The sequence below is a fragment of the Crinia signifera genome, chromosome 5 (assembly GCF_055691185.1).
Source record: "Crinia signifera chromosome 5, ASM5569118v1, whole genome shotgun sequence".
Taxonomy (NCBI): Eukaryota; Metazoa; Chordata; class Amphibia; order Anura; family Myobatrachidae; genus Crinia; species Crinia signifera.
In genome coordinates, this window is record NC_139221.1 from 255,323,987 (window position 1) to 255,346,812 (window position 22,826).

The window sequence follows — 22,826 nt, forward strand, 5'->3', positions numbered from 1 at the left end:
CTTTTTCTAATCTGAAACTGTGTGGATAAATACATCATCTTGTTTATTCAGAGCACACGTCTGCCCCCTGTCTGCCAGTCAGGGAAATGTCCCTGAGCATTTCATGTTCTAGGACTCCTTCAGGGTAATGACCATATGTTACATCCCGGGGATCTCCCTATCTGTGTCCTGCTGGCACTTTCCAAACCTGACCCCCACCCCCTCCCCCCTGGGGTGAAGTCTAGGACTTCTCTTTTGTTTTCCTAAATCAATCAGTTGGCTACTAGTGTGCATAGTAAATAGCTTGCCCCCTAGGAAGTGACATGCCAACCCAAGGAGGCACAGTGCAGGAGGGACAGCTAGCTCCAAGCCAGCCTGCCCTGCCTCTGTCCAGCCTCTGCCCCCAGGTAAGGATACCTTTCCAGGACCAGTGAGGGAGATATGCAGAGAGGCTAGAGGACATCTGTTGTTGCAGCACAGCAGACAGAGCTGTGAAAAAGTGACTGATCTGCACAGTCATCATAAAAGAAGGTCCTTCCCTCCTCCCCTGTGATCACTCTCCTCCTCCAGCCTCCTCCTCCTCCTTATGTGTAGCTTGCTGGGTTGTACACTGTACCCTCCTCACTGGCTTGTTCTTCAGAGAGGCTCTGACTGCTAGTCTCTCCGCTCTCTCTCTCTCTCTGCCTCTGTTCCTCCCATCCCTTCTGTGCTGGGAAACTGTGATCTTACAAATCTCTTCCAAGGACCTGCATGTACAACCACTAACACACAGCTGCCAGCTATAGCCTTCAGCAGCAGCGACAGGCACCCTAATAACCACTGACTCACATCTCACCCTGCTATGGCATCTTCACCATAAGGGGGATACTGCTCCATCAGCTGAAGGTAAACTGGATTTCTGTTTATTCCTGTATCACATCTATGCATGGCAGTTTGCTACCCACACTTCCATCTGATGCCTTCAGTGTACACAGGTTATGTACAGAACGCCTCATACAGAACAACACTACTCCATCAGACTCTAACTGGTACCACCCCTGGTTCTGGCCATGCGTAAACGGATTAAATGTACCCAAACTTGACACTTGTCAGCTTCTAATGTCTCTCCCATATTGGTGGCAGCAATGTCCTTATCTTTGGATAATCTTGCTGACAGATCTGTGCTGAGAGGAAGTACTGAGGTTGCTAGATAGTGCCAGGGAACAGATGTGGCACTGGTCAGCACTCAGACAGTTCTTGTGTTTGTCATGTTGGATTTGGGGGGGAGGGGGGGGGGGGGGGGCACCACCACATGGGGCTTGCGAAGCAGCGGTTTGTAAAATGAAGAAACGCACTGAGAGAGCAGAGGAGCTGCGTTTAATTACAGAGCTTGTTACCTGATGCAGATGGGCAGGTCATGCCTTGTCACTTCCACTTGCGTTTACCTGGCACAGGGGTGGCTCTCAGTAATGTAGCACAGACCTCTGGGGGCTGCACTTGCTTTCTGTTAAACAGCTGAAGTTCAGCGGCTGGCAGGATTAGTTCTGTATTATCTGTAGTCTTTGCCACTAGCTCTGGTCAGTGATCCTCGGAGATAAAACGCTGGTACTTATTTCTCATACAGCAGCGCAGCCAGAGGTAGAAGAGGGAGGACGCACAGTGCGCTCAGCGGGCAGCGCAGCGCATACTACGTGTCCACTAGCCATCTATGGGGAAAGTATGGGCTAATAGGGGAGGCAGCAATTAAATGGGAATAATCTCAGATCATCAATCTAACTGCATTTGGATGCTGAGAGGGGCTTGCTGAGTAGAGGCGTATTCCTTGGCACATAATGTATGACTTGATGCTGGCTCAGCTTCCAGTGCAACCCTGTAAGACCCTCTATATAACAAAGGGACCTGGGGATGGATGATGCTTGTGCACAGTGCCAGGGACAGACATACATGTGAAGGAGACAAGTCATTAGCTTGGACACTCTGGTGATCGCCGCTGCTGCTGCTGCTGCTGCTGCTGCTGGTGGTGGTGGTGGCTCTGTGCGCTTTGCTAGGCAGCTGCTCATTAATCATATTTCTGTCCTTCCTTCCTTGTTTCTCCAGGAAACCCAGGAGTCGTTTGGTTTCCTTATCAGTTCCCAAAGTGGCTTGAGGAGGAGCTTGTCTTGGCTGTTTCTTATTGCTGTTTGGGGATGGTCACAGAAGACAGACCCAAGTGTGGGAAGTGCTGGAGGAAACCCTGAAGTCAATGACAGGATACAGGACACTGCAAACACCAATGGCACAATAGTCCCTGCGCTTTTAGGACGTATTTGCGTGTTTTCCTGGAGCTGAGCTGGGGAATATAGGATTTCACCGGAGGTTGTTCTTACTTGTCAGCCAGAGGATGCATCGCCGGCTGGTCTGCTGCTGCTGGGCGCTGCTCATCCACGTAACCTGCGCTACCAAGAGCGGTGAGTGGCGCAGATGCGCGCATCCAGGGGTAACCCCATCTGATGGGAGGCAGCTCTCACTACTAACCTCTGATCTTATTGCACATAAGCACCAGCCTACCGTAAATTACTTTGCGCTTATTATTGTAACATGTGCAACGATCGTAATCAATTGGCGCAAAATTATTTTAGTTTAAACAGAAAAAGTTATTGTCTGCTACATAATAACAGAATATGTGTTCCGTCATTCATATCAGAATATGTGTTCCGTTACTCCACTATTGTGAGTGCAAAAAGAAGAATTTATAAAAAGAGCTCTGTGGAAAACGTTTCTATTTACAGACGTATTTGCGTCATTGGGAATTTCATGTCATTTCTATTTATAATAATAGGCTATTTCGTTTCCATTGATGTGCTGCATGTACCTGGTCTGTTCCGCGATGCCGGATGCAGCCCGGTTATGTGTCCGGGAGGTTATTTCAGTGTAAATCTGCGCCGGGAGTGCGCTTAAAAAAAAAAAAAGTTATTTTGCGCTGGAAATGCGCGTATTGGATATTTGGTTGTTAAACGTTTCCGCACAGATTTATGAATATTATAAGTATCCAATCAGAAGTGAGGCGTCTAATAAGCAGTAGGGAAACTGGCTGCTAATGAGTTTTCTGCATGTAGGTCAATTGAGACAAATAGTAGCAATGGAAATGTATTGGCAAAGCTCGGGAATGATCTATTATTTCAATTTACTATTTACTGCTGTAAACGTGGTCATTGCAAATGACACAATGAAATTAGTCTCAACAGTTTAGTTATAGTTAATGTATGAAAGTTATTATTGTTATATATGCCTATGTGTTTATTGTATTTAATGTGTGGTTTAGGAATTGTATGTTTTTGGATTACTGGTAACAATTGGTAAATAATATGCAACAATGCTTCGACAATGGGGATTATATTCCTGCCAGGAAATAGCAGACAGGGTACAAAGCTACACATTGCTGCCCTGTATTACTTGCAGACACTATTATAACTTAAGGACTGTGGAATGACCTTACTGGAGTCAGCAATGCTATTACCCAGCAGTGCAAAGTAACAGACCTCCAGATACCTCCGTCTCCTACATGACTTAATTAACCTTATTTAGGCCTAATGGTCGAGAGCCACCGAGCACACCCCTTATTAATCTGCTGTGCTGGTGACATTGAGCAGAGCCTGTAATACAGGACATTATCTTATTATTGTGTCACTTTCTCCGAAGTGGCAGATTAAAGAGCGCGGCTGGTGCAGGATTCTGCGTCAATGTTGTCTGAAGTGACTCTGTCAAGTGACTGTGAAGGAGCCTGGTTTATGTCAGTTGTCTGGCAGATGCCAGATCCCCCTGCCATACAGTGAGATGGGATAAGGAGGAGGTTAATGATACCCTATCAGTTCCCCAGGACTGCAGAATGACACTCTACTCTCCCATCTCAGTGCCTACCTTCTATACACCGGGGAACGTCTTCCATGGTCAGCACCCCAACCTATGGTGTCTTGGTGATACAAACCCCCCCCCCCCCCCCCCCCCCCAATTTATGCTGCCAGGCAGAGAACACTTAGCTTAACTAACATTTTAATTAAACTCATATTTCTTACTTACTTAATTCCTGACAAGAAGCTTCTACAGTGCAGGGAGCCCTATGCATTTTTCATGTGCATATTCCTCCATTTCCAATTGACCTGGTTTTCTTGTAATAAAAATCTGTACATTTAGAAATTCATGCTGAGAGCCAGGGATGCTATTTCCCTTCCGCTGGGAATCTATTAGGGAGAGGGTTTTAGAATATAATAACGCTGTCCCAATTATTAATGAGACCAGCAGTGTAAACAACCATAGCAGGTCCTTGGTGCTTTTACTGGTCACAGCCTATGCTCCTAAATAACAGCCCTACGCTATAGTCAGTCACTGGGCAAGCCCTGGAGAGCCTGGTGTAGTCTAGTCACTGCACCTCCCCTAGACAGGTATCATAGTATGGGATCTTACTATCACATGCTGCATACCTGTCATGCTTGCTGGGCTGGCTGCTCAGTGAGACTCTGCTAAGAAGAAACAGTCTGGTACTTTGATCTGCTGACTGTTCTGTGTCTGCTTTCTGCTTCACCAAATTTAAGTCTGCTGAAAGGGGGCATGTAACTCCCTAGTCCTGACAGTAATCAGATGAAAGGTGCTTCTGCCTCAGCTAAAACAGATACTGATGGCAAATGACCCAGAAAAGGCTTTATCATTGAAAGACCATGCAGGGGGGCAGACTGTATGGTTTTAGTGCACAGCTACTTAATACGTGTTGCTTAATAAGATTACAACGATCTCCCGGCTCTGAAGTGCCCGTGAGACTCGTTCCATATGTCCTGCAAGAGAGTCAGTGTTACTGCTGCTGCTGCACGGCACGGAGGCTTATTACGTTGGAAAGGGGTTTATTTACTAAGATGGGAGTTCTACTGAACATGGGATGTTGCTGTGGGCAACCGATCCGATTATATTTCACTTTTATTTAGCACCTTCTAGAAGATAATAGATTCTGATTGGTTGCCCCTAGCAACATCATCTTCAATAGATCTCCCATAGTAAATGTACCCCGTAGTGTCTGTTCATTTAGTTCACAGTTTCCAATTAGAGACAGTCCTTACACACCACAGACTCACTTCTGCATTTTGGTTGACATTTTGGTACATTACTATTTAAATCATATTTCCCCCCCCCCCCAGACAAGTACAAAAATAGGGCTGTAAAAATCCATCGGAATAGGCAATTAGAGACCCAATTATACAGCTCTTTCAGTGACTCCCGAGGTGACAATTCTGACTTCAGCCTCTTGTTTTAAATGCAGATACATGTGGAGCTACTATAAAAATCAAGGATCCCGGCTATGTTATCTCACCTGGATACCCATCATCTTACCACCCAAACCAGAGATGTGAATGGGTAATACAGGCCCCAGAACCATACCAGAGGATACTCATCAACTTCAACCCTCACTTTGACTTAGAGCGAGAGTGCAAGTAAGTGGAATCACACTGTAAGGTCTTGGGCGCCACCTGCTGGTGGAAAAGCACAGTCTCGTGGCTTTTGCATACTGTACGTTGCCCGTGTATCACCAAAAATAGTGTCGTGTTCATGTCATTTTATGATCAGTGGGGGATTGGAGTTAAAGTCTGTGTTAGTAATCAGATGATTTTTTTATCTGGATCTGAAGTGTTGATAGGATCTGCAACACAGTGCGTGCTTTCCATATATTTGCCTTTTCCAATTCATTCAAAAATGTCAATCTCAGGTCTGTTGTTGAGGTATATTATATCAATACCATGATTGCTGCGGGATACGGTCATTTGGTCTGCTGCATGTTAGTCGCCAAGCATTGGGTCGACACCGTTAGGTCAACATGGGGATAGGTTGACATGGTTCTAGGTCGACATGGGTCAAGGATCGACATGGGTCTAGGTCGACATGGGTTTAGGTCGACAGGTCATTAGGTTGATACAAGCATTAGGTCGACAGTGTCTAGGTCGACAGTCAAAAGGTCGACATGGTGTTTTTCACTGTTTTTTTAGCCGACATGTGCCGGCAGGCGGTATTTCATGCCCTACCATCTACTAGAGCGTGGTGGGAGAATAAACTAGTGTGACGAGCATATCAAGGCACCATGCCCGAAGCATCATGAGCAAAGCGAGCGATGCGAGGGGATGCGGTGCACTGGAAACTGTGTCCATCATGACATTCGGGTAAAAAAACAGTGAATAACCCCATGTCGACCTTTTTTCTGTCGACCTAGACCCTGTCAACCTAATGCTTGTGTCAACCTATTGACCTGTCGACCTAAACCCATGTCGACCTAGTCCCAATGTTGACTTAGAACCATGTCGACCTAACAGTGTCGACCTAACAGTGTCGACCAACATGCTGTAGACCAAACGATCCCAACCCGATTGCTGCTTCCTCTGAATCTGCTGTCCTGTAAAGTACTAAGCTCTACAAAATACTTGTTCAACTAACATTTAAGTACCGTTTCGGAAAATGCATTCCTTATTCTGATACTGAAGCCTCAAATTAAGTTTGTTTTCTAAACATAATGTATATATATTTTCTAATGTTCCATCTAAGCCTAATCATTGCAAAATCAATGTTTATCTCTATTCTCTGATACATGAAGTTCGAACAGTTGCCTTGCTAATCTGCTGTTCAGTGCAACTGTCTCTAATGCAGGGAAAACTTTCATTGATGCACAGTGGTACACTATAAACTGTGTCCATCAGATATCTGGCATGTATGGCTAGACAATGTTCCGGCTTATAACTGGTGAACCATTGTGTTAGATGCTGCTGGGCAGTTGTGGAATGTGCACCAGGCAATATGGTTGCACATCTCTGTTTAGGACAGGTCTATTGTCTAGCACTCATTACTATCTACCTAATAAAACACATATCAAGGCTGCTTGAGCATAGAAGAGTTGAATTGCAATGATCATTATGATTGGCTCAGCTGTCAGAGCTTTAAAGCCATTATGATTGGCTCAGCTGTCAGAGCTTTAAATTCTTATGTACTTTAGTAGTCTTCACACATTCAATTAGTGATGTTATGTTGTAAGTGGCTGATTTCTGTTTCTATAGTACATACGAACTGGCAGATATACAAAACAGGTCATGTCATTGCTTTTGAAAAATCTAGCTGAAAATGCAATCATTTGTATATTGCTCTGTGGAGAATGTATTGATCAAGGGTGATGTGACTGTTTTATGTATCAGACTGTTTTTTTAGATTGTGAAACATGGATCTGTAAACACATTGTGTATATTGATACAGTCAGGTACCTGTTGTGTCTCATTTCTTTAGAAGGAAAGCAATCCTCAGCTCGCAGGAATAATAAATCCACTTTCATCTCTGGAAAGACATGGATTGAATCTGCTGTTATTGAATGTGCTACTAGGCTGCCTTAAGTCTGCTACTTGTTTGACATTTGCATAATGTCATATAGAGAGAAGCCTTTATATTTCAGTGCTGTCAAGTTATATATATTTCTTCAGAATAATCTTGAGATTCCTTGGGTGAAATCTATTACACAGGTTACTGGGCTTATAAAGTGATGAAATCTAACAGCAACCAATGAGACTCTGTCCTTTGACTAGGACAGAAAATAAAATGCCTTATTTGTTGCTATGGATAACTGTGTCTTTTCTATACTGGGACCAGATGCACTAAGCTTCAAAAGTGATAAAATGGAGAGTGAATAAACAACCATCCAATCAACTCCTACCTGTCATGTCACAGCAGGCTTGCCTACTCTCCCGGAATGGCCGGGAGCCTCCCGATTAAACGGGTCCGCCTCCCGGGAAGGTGGGCAAGTCTCCCGGTTTTTGTTCACAGCCCCTGCTCCCCCCATGCCTGCTGGATTAATTAGCGCAAATCGCGAGTCCGTGGTGAGGGGTTGGGGCTTAAATGACGCGATCGCGACAATTCGCGTCATTTAAGCCCTGCCCCCTCACCGCGGACCACGAATCACTGAGTTTTTCCGACATGGGGGAAGAGTGATGTCAGCCTTGCCCCCGCCCCCCTGACGGGTTGCCTCTCCGGGTTTCTCCCGGAGAGGTGAAAGTAAAAGTAGGCAAGTATGTGTCCCAGACTGTGTTTGAAAAATGTCAGACAGGAGCTGATTGGCTGGTTGTTTATCACTCTCCATTTTATCACTTTTGAAGCTAAGGGGGCTATTCTGATTAACTCGGAAAGGCACAATCACTCTCTAATGGACGGAACCATATGCACTGCAGGTGGGGCTGATGTAACATGTGCAGAGAGAGTTAGATTTGGGTGTGGGGGGGGGTATACATCAAACTGATATCTATATTGCAGTGTAAAAATAAAGCAGCCAGTATTTACTCTGCACACAAACAATAAAACACCCAAATCTCACTCTCTCTGCACATGTTACATCAGCCCCACCTGCAGTGCATATGGTTTTGTCCATTAGAGAGTGATTGTGCTTTTCCGAGTGAATCAGAATAACCCCCTTAGTGCATCTGTCCCATAGTCTGTTGGGTAAATTGCACTTGACATGGCATGATATAAATTAATCCATTAGCGCGTCAGTGGTGTCAGACTCATGGCCCTCCAGCTGTTGTTGAACTACATGTCCCAGCATGCCCTGCCACAGTTTTAGCAATCCATTATATAAAAATACAACACTTTTAAAACATCAGACCTACTGTATCTAGACTTCTAATGTAAATGTGCTGCAGAATAGATAATGGGATTTTGAAACCGTTGGCTTGTGAACATGTCTGTTACAGTCAGCAAAGGTTGAAAGGAAAATCAGTCCAGTCAATTTGCTGTGTATATGTGGTATGACTGCATTCAAAGTCATGCACTGCTGGTGAGAATTAAGGACATGTTTGAGAATTGCTGCCTTAATCCAGTAGAACTGACTTTGTTCCTCATTAAAAAAAAAAAAAGAAGCAAATGCTTTGTACTATTCAGTCTCCTTTAAGTCTATGTCACACTTTGTAATCCAGGAACTGTGTAACAGACTTCTACAACTGTTGTTTTAGCTCAGGAAATGTCTCACTTCAAGCGCTCCATGCAGATCTTATACTAGACAACCTATCTGTTATGAGGCCTTTCTGCAGCATTGTGCTTGATGAGAATGTAAAATGATGGGGTAACCATACAGAAATGAGACGTTCATTGTTGTGTACAAGTGCCATGCGTCAGTGAGCAGATCGTATGCAAGTGGAAAACAGACCGGGGGACGCACTGTATTCAGTCCTTTGGAACCTTACTGTTCTACAGAAGGGAAGCATGTGGTTTTTGGCACTTTCGGAAATTCCATTCAGCATTTTTTACTGGTCTTTTAATTGGTTCCCAATGTTTGGTTCAGAAGAACGTCATCCACCATGAGATTTATTCAGCCATAAAATAAATATGTGGCTTGTAAAATAGTTGTATTAATGAACACTGGTGTGTTTATTTCTCGCTAGCCTAGGGCAAGGAAACGTATAGCTTTATAGTGGACTAGTGTACATGCAATCACTCCCACGCAAAATGCAAGTGGCTCAGGATGATAAGAGTTGTGGTCTATTGAATCTTTGTTAGACCTCATCCCTCCATATTCATTTTACTCTTTAAAGGATAACCCCATCCACAAGTAAAAATTCCATTTGCTTCAGCCTTCCATAAATGAACAACAATACAGTATAGTAATTGCATAAGATCCGGTGTTCTATCCAGTTTGGTGAGACTACCAATATTGTACTATAGGCTGGAGATACTCTTCTAACTCCTGCCAATGTGTGCCCTAAATACAGATCTGTATATGTCCTGAATGTGAATGCCCTTATAAGAGTTAGCCTAATTTACTACTAACCTTCATCACAAGTGCGCCCTTGTACTTACCCCATACTTAATGAAAAAGTTATACCTACAAAGGCTCTGAAATATTACATAGATGCCCTTTGGTGCAAGTTAATAAGAACTGGTTTTCATTTTACACCCCTTTCACACTGATCTTTTTGATCTGGATTATTGCCATGGCATTCTGGGATTACCCAGGTCCTAGTTCGGAGTGAATGGGTCAACCCCAGTTGTGCTTCCTGGGTCCACAACCTGACTTGTGTCAAGTTTAACCCAGGTCATCTGCAGTGTGAAAGGCAGACCCGGGTCATGCCTAATAGGCACCTGATTGGCTGGTTCAGAACGCTTGGAGATTACATCATCTCAAAGTGTCCTGTATTAACAGAGATGGCCTGGGACCATCCAGGCAGGGTATAATAGCGGTAGGTAATAGGGGTAAGTAATCTGACTCCAACCATATACACTATCCCGGGTTAGAGCCGGGGTTTCAGTGTGAACTGTCTATTAACACATACATTGAGTTTTCTTCTACAGCAATGATGTAAGCCTGTGACTATAAATTGAGTTAGAGATGTTAATTCCTCTTTTCCCCTTGTTACCAGCTATAAAAGTTGTGTGGTATTCCTAGATTTTTCCAGGGGCATATTTATCAACCTTTATGGCCCCTTATTTAATGTTCATATACCAGTTATCACATGATGTTAGTATCTCAGCAATTTATCAAAGGCTGAACACAAGTGATATCTTCTGCTTTCACCTAAGCTAAGCAAGTTTGTCCGCACATGTGCTCTAGACTATCCAGGTCCAGGCCAGGCAGTGAAAAGAAAGTTTATACTATCCCATTTACTCTTCCCTGGGTCAATCTCTAATCAGAGCCACTGTCCCAGCAACATCTTTTGTCAAACATCCCAGAAAATAAATTACAATTGGCCATGATAAGGCAACAATTTTCTGGCCTGTACCAGGAACAGGTTCCCAGAAGAAGTTATCTAACTTTTGTTTTCCATGGTCTGCTGATCAGTGTGAACCAATTATAATTTTTAAAATGTATTTTGTTCATTTACATACATGCGCTTCAAGCGTCATTGCAAAGAAATACTGTTACCGTTAACTGTTTTTTAAACATAAGTAGCAGGATTTCCAGTTAGAACAAACAGTTCAATAGCTAATCTACAGGGGGGGTTTATAATTAACTTCAGCCAGTTTGCCCACTGGCTGTATGTGACCTGAGTTAATGTCCTTTTACCTAAACCGTAGAAAATAAGAGTCCCATGGCCTCCACCCTCCATTCTCATTGGCTGAGCAGCTCCCTTCATTGGTTAAAGTCCTGCTTTTGCTGACTGCTCTCGAAATTCAGGGATTTGCTGGTAGACAGATAATGGAGAGCCTTCATGCTTCAATGTGAACAGACAGCTGGCAGTAATGAGCTAGAGTTTTAATCTAAAGAAAACTTTCATGGGTATCAGTGACACTAAGCAAACAATGTACAAAGTGATGTCACAGGAAAGATAACAGTGGATTTTATTATCGCAGATACTGGAAAGTGGACAGGAGTCTATTGCTCCTGTGCAGTCATTTTTTCCTCCAGGGATAGATAAGGTGATGTTCTCCATGCACACTCTCTCCAGCCCCAGTTAGGTATAACAGGAATGTTCCTGTGAGATTGTTTTCTGGCTAAACTATTCCGGTGTAATCATTAGTGTAGCTCCAAGGGATAAGGAAATTGTCAGTTGTATTACAGTATTGATGAAAAGTAAAAAGAATTTTATAAAGCTGCAAACGATTAACTGTATATAACATTTTGGTGATAATTATGATCCAGTAAAAGCCTTCTTAAAACAGGATGTACTATTTACATACCTCTGCTATAAAACCGAGAACAAGGGATCACTGCTCACTTACACAAAGGCAGATGAGGGGATTGTTTTATTAGAATTGCACAGATACAGTCAGACAGAAGCGGTGCAGATGTTCTGCTGTACTATTACTAAACCTTTATTGGTGGCCTGATTGCAGCATGTGTGCTATAAAATACCAGCGGTGGGCAGTGGTTGGCACTGATACCTTCTGTATGGCACAGAAGTGATTGTTGTTGGGTTCCATATTTGTCAAATTGTGTGCATTTTCCACATGGAAATATACACTGGCCAATTGTAAGTCTCTGGTGAATAAATATTATTTGACTGTAGTATTAGACTGTAGTATAGGAATGAAATACCATTGTATTATTATTTATTTATTACCAGTTATTTATATAGCGCATACATATTCCGCATCGCTTTACAAAGAATATTTTAACACTCACATCAGTCCCTGTCGAGCTTACAATCTATATTCCCTACCACATGTACACGCACACACACAGACATTCTATGATTATTTATTTTTTGTTGGGAACCTGAGGAAAACCACGCAAGCACAGAGAGAATATACAAAATCTGCACAGTTAGGGCCATGGTGGGAATCGAACCCATGACCTCAGCGCTGTGAGGCAGTAATGCTAACCATTACACCATCCGTGCTGCCCACAAAAGGAAATTCTTGACAATAACAGCATCTACGTAGCAAGATTAGTTCAATCTAAACTATTTTGCTTTACATTTTTTTTCTTAACAGTGTGGAACACTTAATTGAAATCATTCCAATCTTGTATCATACACATACACAAAATACATGTATAATCAGTACACACAATATAATCTGTGCCCATTGGTTCCCTGTAAATTCATTTTATATGGACTATCTTAGACCGAACTACAATAGACACCTGTTATTCATTGCTCACTTCCCCAGGATGATTTATACCCACACCAGAACAGAGTAATTAATGATGTGCATGGCTTTGTGTAAATATGGATGCATAGGTTATAAATTGTTATTATACATATTTAAAGAAATGTTGTATAATTCTAGCATATTTCCATTTCTAGCTTTCCATGGTTCATTGCTATAAAAATGATATTTATTGGAGCAATAAACACGAGTGTCCCTGATTGCTTTGCATCTAGAAAGTGATGTCTGCTTCCCAGCAAACTGTATCAGTGCTATCATGTAGAATGTCTTGTGACAAACGCTGCTGTAAAGGAGAGGTGGACGGTTACCATCAGGTCAGATGTCATCATCTGGGGAGCTTTAAAAATTTCACAGACACTGCATTATGGATGTTGGAAGGAGCATGCTATTTATATGGACAGACATTTCCTTTACACTGACAATAAAATGAATCACTTATTTTGTATAGAAAATCTGCTTTACATTGGGGTGACTCGGGGGAGCGGCCATCTTGTCATACCAAGGAAAAGTATGTGTTATTCTTAGGTTGCTTTGGAACAAAAGCATTTTCAAATATTAAAATGTAATTTCCACCATAGATTTATATGTGTTTCTACCTCCAGAAATGGCTCAGCTCCTGTTTGCCTTGATGCCAAATTTTTCATTGATAAATAAATTGAGTACCGCCGTCATGGCTGACAAATGCCGTGGTTACACATCTATAACTTACTTGTGACATGTCACTGCATGTCCTGTTTACAGCAGATTTAGGGTCTATGAAGGTGGGAAAAGCCCTTTCTGCGGGGTTTTGCTCTAGCACTACGAGGTCTGTCGGGTGATTGGCTGTACTCAATTTATTTGTCAAATGAAAAATTTGGAGGCAGAAAGGCATCTGCTGAGCGGGGAGGAAGCTGCTGCAGTCAAGAGAGGGGACACAGCTGGGGCAAGAAAGAGCTTGGAAGCCATGTACAGGTCTACACAAAAACTAGGCACAAACCTAAGACAATGGAGGTAATTCAGACCTGATCATACGGGCACAAATTATCAATAAACTGCACGTGTGTACAGCCCATAGTACACATGCATGAGGCCGAACTGTGATGAAAGTCTGCTTTTGATCGCTTCCCATACATACGGTGATTGACAGGAAGTAGACGTCTGCGGGGGGTAAACTGGCCATTTCATGGGAGTGACAGGGAAAATGAAGGTGTGCCCAAGAGTTTAGGGGAGGGTGTTACATTAGCAACAGGCCAGATATGTCTGTATTAATCGCAGCCGCCGCGTAAGTCTTTGGCTTCTCTGAGCCTGCGACCAGTGGAAAAATCATTACATGGTGGGCAGCTTACAAATGGCTTTGAAGATTTTCACATGAATTTATAAGGCAGGATTTCACTGTGCATCTACCTATCTACCTGCATCTACCTATCACTGTCCAATCACCCCCCAGAATAGACACCCCCCTTGGATGGGACACCTCCCGAACCGGACACTACAAGCTCCGGAATGCAGAGTTTGATGTCTGGTCCAGAGTTCTGGGGTCTTGTCTGGGTCCAGTTTTTACTTAGTATCCCTTTGGGAAATACATAAAGTATCTTGTTTAAATTGGTTCTAGCTGTTGATGAACTACAAGACTCAGCATGCAGCGAGGCTAATGGCTGAGTAACAGGTCTTCACATAAGTTACCTAGGCTGAAACCCTTCCTAAAACTGAAAACTCCAGAAATGGATTTGTAATACCACTTATGACCCATCGTGACATGAAACAGATCAGTCTAAGTACACAAGCCTTAGTACCTGCAAAACATTAATAGCCTCATAAAGTGCATACGCATTGTTCCTGGCAAATAAACTGACAGTTCTAATAAATTTAAACCATTTCTTGAGACTGGAATAAGCTTGCTCAAACCGTGCACGGACATTTAGTAAAGGTAGAACATTTTTATATTTTTACCAAGCCCGTCATGTGAGAATGAATCCATAGATATGATAAGGTAGCGGTTTATACCTACCTGGCTAGTAGCCTGGCTTCCATCTTGCTTTGGTGAACGACTAATGCTTTTTCATAGAACTCTCTTTCCAAATCATAAACCCCCTACTAAAACATTGGCTCCTCTAATACAGCTTCAGTCTAGGACAAACAGGTTTGATGCCACTTACTAAATTTAGCACGGCATAATTCTCACATTCTGCAGCAGCTCACACAGAATTTGATGAAGTCAAATAAATACTTTGTATTTCTGTTTGATGTTGAGACTACACGGTCTTGCACTTCTGTGTTTAATCTGCTAGAAACCCATTTTAGAGCTTCAAAACTTCTCAGTTTATCATCAAATCATTCATGTACTTTGTTGCTGAAATTATGACAGAACATTATTTCTAGTCAATTACACCCATGGCTTGCAAATTAACACATACTTAATACGAGCTGGGAGCAGTAAAGATAGAGAGGCAACATGTGCCATGCAGTAGGTGCTAAAAGCTGATATTTTTTACAGTGTGCTCTTTAAATATGATTAATCTGTGGGGCAGGAGGGCTGAGATTTCGGGTCAAAATAAGCCCACAAGGATGTAGAACGAGCATAGGATACCCCAAAATGTGTAATTTGGCACTAAAATATATATAGCTGTTGTTGAACTACACATACCAGCATGCCCTGCAACACTTTTGCTACTTGGCCATGCTAATACTGTTGCAGGGCATGCTGGGATGTGCAGTTCAATAACAGTTGGTGTGCCAATGTTCTCCATCACTGATATATAGTAGCAATATGGACATTACTGGACACATTATTATTATTATTATTATTATTTTATTATTACCTTTATTATCATTTATTTTGAGGGACCCTATTTGAGTGCATATCATCATTTTGCCCAAAAATATGGGCCCACCAACCGCAACTGGTGGGCCCATATGCAGAGTTTAATATAATTATTCTGATTAGCAGTGTTTAGCACTAGAATGTTCACCTGCATTTTCTTCTGTTTCCATAATGCTACAATGCAATTTGGTCATTTTGGACCCATTGGGCTACTGTTGTGTAACCAAATTCTAGTAACAGACTCAATGGCATGGGTACACCACAAGTCATAGATTCCAGTGTCATCTACTGTATGACATTTAACAAGCATCAAACTCACTAGTAAACTGCATGTCATAAACAGTGGATTTGAGACCTAATAAAGCTCAAGGCCAAGTCAATGATACTAAATTCAATACATCATGGAAAACAGGTAAAGTGTAACATCACCTGCCATCCTGCAAATCCACAATTATTTCCAAGTGTGCAATATCTGTGAGTTATTGTGACAAATTACTCATTACAAATTGCAATCAATTTTAATTAACCCAAAGCCTTTTTGTTTCCATTAATCATTTCTGACAATGGACAAATGCTAACATCTGGTTATAGCACAAATAGCTTATGTGTACACTGTCTATTGATATAAATCAGCTATATTTTAATTTACCTTTATATGTGTAATAAGCGTGACTAAGCCTGGCATGCAGCACAGGAATGCTCAGGTTCCCACGGGCAGCACTGGCATGTGTGAAGTAGAGGAGACCTACAGTATGAATTTTACAAACTATTTTTTCCCTCTTTAATTTCTTTCTTTCTCGGAACACATTGCATGCTGTTCATTTGCTGCCCTGTGCATACTCTGGGAAGGAATGTATACATGACTGGTAAGAATGCTGCTGGCATGAAAACACCCACGCATTCTTTTTCACTCATCTGCAACATCCTTCCACATTACTAGATGGTGACTACATACTTATATAAAGGTTGGATGCAAATAGAGGTGATAAAAAGGCAACAAGCTAAATCAACTGCCATTGGCCCACAGGCCAATCAGTCAACAAAAAGGGATGACCATCGATAGGTAAAAACATCAATGGTCATCCATTTCATAGTATTCCACTATCGGTGGCCAGTTGCACTATTGCCATTGATGGCAACCATCAATGGCAATGGCAACTGTGCAGTAGCTATTGCCATCACCCATCAATAGTTGCTAAAAATCGATAGCGTACTAATAATGACTGAAGGTATTGCTATTATTGGCAGAAAGCCAATGGACTATGTCACTATGTTAAATAAATAAATAAGTTCAGAGCCAGATTAATAACAGGTCAACCAGGATGATCACCCAGTGGTCCCCACACATGGCTACATCACCAATGTGGCACTGTGGCATATGTAAACTGTTCTTTTAGTGTGGTATAATTATGAACATGCTACATTTGTTGTGCAGGGAGTATTCATACATTATATTTTTTGATAGCATCGCCCGCATATCTTATTAGTAACAATTTAAATTTTGGAGCCCCCGGTAGCACCACACAAACTTTAATCCAGACCTGTCTGTGTCTGCAGATATACTGAGGTAACTGTCTATAATACTGAGGTGGCTGTAAATCACTGCAGTATTAACTGTACAAGACTGACAGGAGCCCACCTAATTATGGTACTTACTCATGGCCATTATCTGTAAACCAAAAATACCCTTCTGCAGTTTCCCACCCCTGCCAGACCAATCCTGTCTAATCTTACAGCCTATACAATCGTTTTCATTTGATACTATACAAAATATAGTGACATTTATTTGTACACATTAGATATTATGTATTGACCGCAATCCAGTAAATTGCAGGTTTGGGGAGAATAAAATATTCCAACAGTATAATTTTCCAACACTTAAAAAAAAAAAAAAAAATTCTTTCAACCTGTGTAATGAAACAATAATGAAGAGATGGATCTGCAGTTGTATTATAATGTCAATTCTGAATGAATTATTATTGCCTGGCTAGGCAATTTACATGCTTAAAGTCCTCCTTTTATTATTTTCTGTTTGGCTTGACTTGGCGGATCATATTTTATGTTTGTTTGCAATCGTTAAGTGGATTTGTATAGTCATTTATCAGTCATAATCATTTAATTGTGGTTTGAAAAGTACAACCTTGCAAATGTACGGATACTTGGCAAGATGTAAATGCTACACAAGTGCATGTAATTTTCAATTTTACAAAGACTCAAGAAAGCAAATTGTTGAGTATTCATCGTTCAGGATAAATGCATTACATAGGATCAATGCTGGATTGTTGTGTGCGTGTTTATTGTTTATTTAGATGTTTCTTTCACATCACTACCCAGTGTTCCTTGGCAAACACATTGGTTTTTTCTCGGTTTGTTTGTTTTTCCCATGGTAACTGGCAGGACGTAACAACTGAAAGGCCGAACTGGTGCTGGACAGAATAGTATTTCTTCACTTTTTATGTAAATTATCACTCTGTGGATTTTTAACGGGGAGATTTAGCAAAGCTTGGAGTGAGATAAAGTACTATCCAATTAGCATATTTTTACAGGCTGTGGGCCAGATGCACTAAGCTTCAAAAGTGATAAAATGGAGAGTGATAATCAACCAACCAATCAGCTCCTGCCTGACATTTTTCAAACACAGTCTGTGACATGGCAGGTAGGAGCTGATTGGTTGTTTGTTTATCACTCTCCATTTTATCACTTTTGAAGCTTAGTGCATCTGGCCCTGTGTATGAAAATGGTTAAAGCTGATTGGTTGGTACTTTGGACCTGGTTAATATATGACCGATAGTAGCCTAGACAAAGGCTAGTGAATTGCGCATGGATCGCTAACAGGTATTGAGTCAGAAATACGTACGCAATTCCCAAACCATTGAAAGGTTTTTGCAGTATCTGTAAAGTGAGTAGTTCTGACACTTTCAGTAATCTGTGACTCCGACAAGCTGATCAAGACCAGCACCGATGGCTCAGACCCTCAATTAAAACACTTGTGCAGACCTGCATTTTATCGGACACACACGGAAAATGTCAGGTTACCACCCCCAAACACTGAGTTGATATTGGTCAACCTTCAGCAGCTTTGCGATTACGATCCATATGCATTTTCGGTCACATTTTCTGTCACTAATCACCCTTGTGAATGCTTGATACATACGGTATGCATGCATTCGATAATCACTCGATAATTAGCCTCCAAACTTTCAAGCGTTCCCTGAAAACTCTTACCTCTTCAGGCAAGCTTATCATATTTAGGAACCCCTACACAACCTCCAGTAGCATTTATATCTAATTGCGTCCCATCAGGAATGTTTTGTAATCTGATAGGACTGCCATGCTATGGAATTCTATCCTTATATATCCCTCCTATTATCCCTATAGATTGTAAGCCTACATGCAGGGCCCTCCTACCTCTATGTCGGTTTGTATCTACCCAGTTTGCTTAACTGTAAATAAATAAATAAATCACTCCATTCGTACATTTTCTGATTAGCGATAAACTCTGAATCAAGCCCTTTATCTCTCTCCAAGTTTTTATAAACCTCCCCTAAATCTTTTACCTCAGATGTAGCCTGCTAGATCAGCCGCAGTATAGAAAAGTGAGGAACAGCAGGAGGTAATGCCCCATGCAAGGTAGACTGCTATTAAACAGCAAGCTAAACCAGCTTCAAAAAGGCCTGAACAGGGTCATAAATAACACCAGATAGCACCACTAATCTACGTAAGTCCATATAAAGGTTGATTTCTTTTTCAAGAGCTGTTGTAATACCCTGTTCGAATGAGATTAAAACGCAGTTAGACAAAGGATACAAGCTTTATAGCAGGACAGAGTGTCTAATGTTGGTTAATGTCAGTTATTACAGTTTCCTCAAGGTCCCTCCTCTGTAAACACCACTTGGAGTAATGAAAGAAAATGTTCAATAAACACACATCTAACATGTTCCACCCCAAGCAGAATACTGGAGGTCATTCCATTTGATGAAGTTTAACTTGTGAATGGCTAAAAATAACAGAGAGAGAGAGAGGAATGTCACTATAGGATCAAGTCAGTAGATTGAGAAGTGTTTTAAAAGGTATAAACATGTATTATTTAATAAAATTGGACAAATAGTTTTTTTTAATATACCTGGATTTTTATTGGTGACATTTTGAATTGACACACCAATCAGGATTCATGGGAGGATCAAACATTTCCTTCTATACTGGATCTGTACCATTTAACACTATACAGGGCACGTACAGATAGAGCTACATATTTATGATCAGGTGATAGCTGCACATTTAAACCAAGATACAATTAATAATGTTCTAATTGCTACCTGTACCACTGAGCGGTTCAGTGGGCCCATAGATAACAGTTAAAATAGTAGATCCTATCACATATATATATATATACTCAGATTTATCTGGTTAGCAGTTGTCAATGCTCCTCCCTATGAATTTCCCATTTATGTTATTGAATGGTTCATGGATTACGCAAAGAGGCGGAGTCTATTACTTGAGGGCTGATTCAGCCCTGATCGCACAGCCTGCAAATGTGCCGGCGATCGGGTAGGCACCACCCGATTTTAGTGAAATCCCACCTTGCGAATTAATGTTTATGTCGTGCAAATAGATGTGTATGGTTAGGGAAGACTTTCAAAATGTTTTAATCCATTCATAATATGTTCACCATGAGATGATTTTTTTTCACTGGTCGCCACTCTGGCGGAGAGTAGCCAGAGACTTCCTCGGCGGCTGCAATGAAATCAGCCTGATCGAGGCCTGAGCTGACGTCACACACCCTCCACTAACAGGCTTTGGCACGCTGGTGTTTCCCCTGACACTCCCATCATGCCCGCATTTTTCTTAACGCTCCCACTAAACGGCCAGTTACCACCCTGAACTCCTACTTCCTGTCAGTCACCTTTGAATGGCAAACGAAGGAAAAAAGTAGCATGGCGTTGCACACACACACATTGCGGGCCAAAAGCATGTGCAGTATATCAATAGTCTAGGGACACTTAGTAAATCTAGCCTTTAACTGTCCCATTCAGTATACTGGTTACTATAGCTATGAATTAGGCTATAATCATTTTTTACTAAATAGGCAATGTGATTACTTGTAATCATGTATACACATTAGGGATGGCCATCGGTGAAGTCACTATCGATGGCTGCCATCAATGGCAATTCTGCACCCAGCCATCAATAGTCATAAACTATGTGATGGATAACCATCGATAGTTTTAGCTATCGATGGTTATCCATTATCTTTGACTGAATGGCCCGAGGACCACTCAAAATGTGGGGACAGGGCGTCCGTGTGTCGGGGGCGGAGCTATGCTCCGTGTCCTGGCAGCATGAAGATAAAAAAAAAGAAACATTGTTTCTACTATGCCATCGATGTAGGTAAACCATCTGGTTCTCCCCTATCAATGACAAAAGTATTCAACATCGGCCATAAACCATCAATGATTTTGAATCATCGATGGTCGATGGCCATCCCTAATTACACATTCATATGAGGACAAAAGATTGTTTTACCAAGAGACTTCAAGCTGAAATGTTGTCTGTCCCCCAGTCTAGCGGAAGTTGTGGGGAAGAACAATTAACACCCCCCCCCCCCCATCCTTAGCATATAGTATAAACTGCAAGCATTGTAGACAGTGAAACCGAATTTCGGGTGATGAGTTGTTGCTATACAGATTAATACCTTTCAGCCTTTCAGCAATGTCAGTAAATAAACATCACTGCTTCTCTGTTAAAAAGAAAAAAATCTGCTTAAAAATAAAGAGAGTGTAGATACATTGTTTTGTCTTGACATGAGGAGCTTGTAGAAGTAATCAGATAGCCCTCTCTAGGCAACATTATCCAAAAGTATCAAAATATAAAGTTTACTGTCTTTTCAAATGACTCCCAATGGCTACAGTCTGGGGATTACTTTAAAGAGGTTATTCTTGGACATTTATGTGGAATCTGAAATTCCCTGCATGGACGTTAAAACCAGACATCAAAGATGCAGAGCCAGTGGAAGACTTGTTTCATACAGTCAGACAGATCCGACTTCCTACCCACTGGGGAGGGTGAGTTTGTTCTCCAGTTGTAATTAATTATACACAATCTTTCAGGAACCATTTATCAAATGTTAAACCAGTCAGACCATTTTAAATAATTAAATATAGGTAATGGGATGCAAAAACAAACGATTTGACAAACTGAAATAAAAAACAAGCAGAATTCTGACCTCAGAATAAAGCGAGTTAATTAGAGATGACTTTATAATGGCATTTTGTTTTCCCTGTTTATCACATTCACCAAAAATGTGACCCTTATGCCACAATTTAGATGTTTTAAGTGAAAATGAAGCACTAAAATATCCTCCAGTAGGGGTTTGAAGTATTTTACGACAAGCTCCCCAAGAGGGGTTATGTTTGTGTATGTTGATAGATGTATGTCAGTATTTTAAGGGCTTTGTGGGAAGTCATTAAGGAGCATTTAAAGGATGGAAGTATTATTGAAAGCCCAGCAATGAGGTCTCTCGGGGAACACTTGGCTTTGGGTTAATTAATTACAATCAGTCAAGAACCTCCTAATGTATCATGTAAAGGTACATTTTACTTTGCTAATCACTTTTCTAAAATTCCTAAGTAACTTGGTTTTAGCTTACAAACAATAAATGGGAGACCACAAACATTAAAGTGTACCTCTCACCTACAGTGAAGGCGGCCATTTTGTTGGCTGGACATACTGTATATTTAATCTGTTATTTGCTAGGAATTACAGGTAGAATGACTCAAGCATAATGATCGGAGAGATGCTATAAGCCTGTAAACATTGCAACATACAATTAAAGTTGTTTTTCCTTGAAAAAATTGGTATAGATATAAGGGACTTGACATTAGCTTATACACACCAATAAGCAAATGATTGTAACAGAGCATATTACATATCTCCCAACTTTGGATCCAGCCAGGAAGAGACACCATTAAGCACCGTAGGCGCATCACCGAAAGTGCAGGGTGTGGCCTAGCGATCGGGGGCATGGCTTATAAATCACATCATTTTGTGAGGTCATACCCCCATTCATGGCTAGCAGCTCTGTAAGCTGCTTGCCAGCCCCCAGCCCCTCTGCTTGCAGGAATGTCTATTCACCGAGTGACAGGGTGGACTCCCAACTGCCCCCTCACCATAGGACACTGCTGGCCCAAGGCAGGATGTGGGAACGTCCCTAAAAACCGGGACGTTCCCGCGGAAAGAGGGACAGTTGGGAGATATGATATTATACACTGTGAGACATCTTTCAAGGGTTCAACTCCCAGAACATGCAGCACTGTGACTCAATGGGTACTTTCCTTTGTCACATAGAGACAGACTTTGAGGTTAGTTGAATGAGGGGATTAATAAGCCATGAAATCAAATGACTAAAATACCCACATTGTAGGACTATATGTCAGATACAACCTTGCCCAGAGTGATGACATATTCGCTGTGATTATTCCTC

At 41.6% G+C, this 22,826-nt stretch overlaps 1 protein-coding gene across 1 annotated transcript in view; it reads left to right on the forward strand.

Moving 5' to 3' along the window:
• Positions 1 to 600: 600 nt before the first annotated feature.
• NRP1 (neuropilin 1) overlaps positions 601 to 22,826 on the forward strand; it is a 159,519-nt gene continuing 137,293 nt past the window's right edge. Inside the window, exons 1-3 of the mRNA XM_083188848.1 lie at positions 601 to 864; positions 2,056 to 2,405; positions 5,243 to 5,414. Coding sequence (XP_083044974.1) covers positions 2,339 to 2,405; positions 5,243 to 5,414 — 239 coding nt within the window. The 5' untranslated portion in view covers positions 601 to 864; positions 2,056 to 2,338. The remainder of the gene's footprint in view (positions 865 to 2,055; positions 2,406 to 5,242; positions 5,415 to 22,826) is intronic.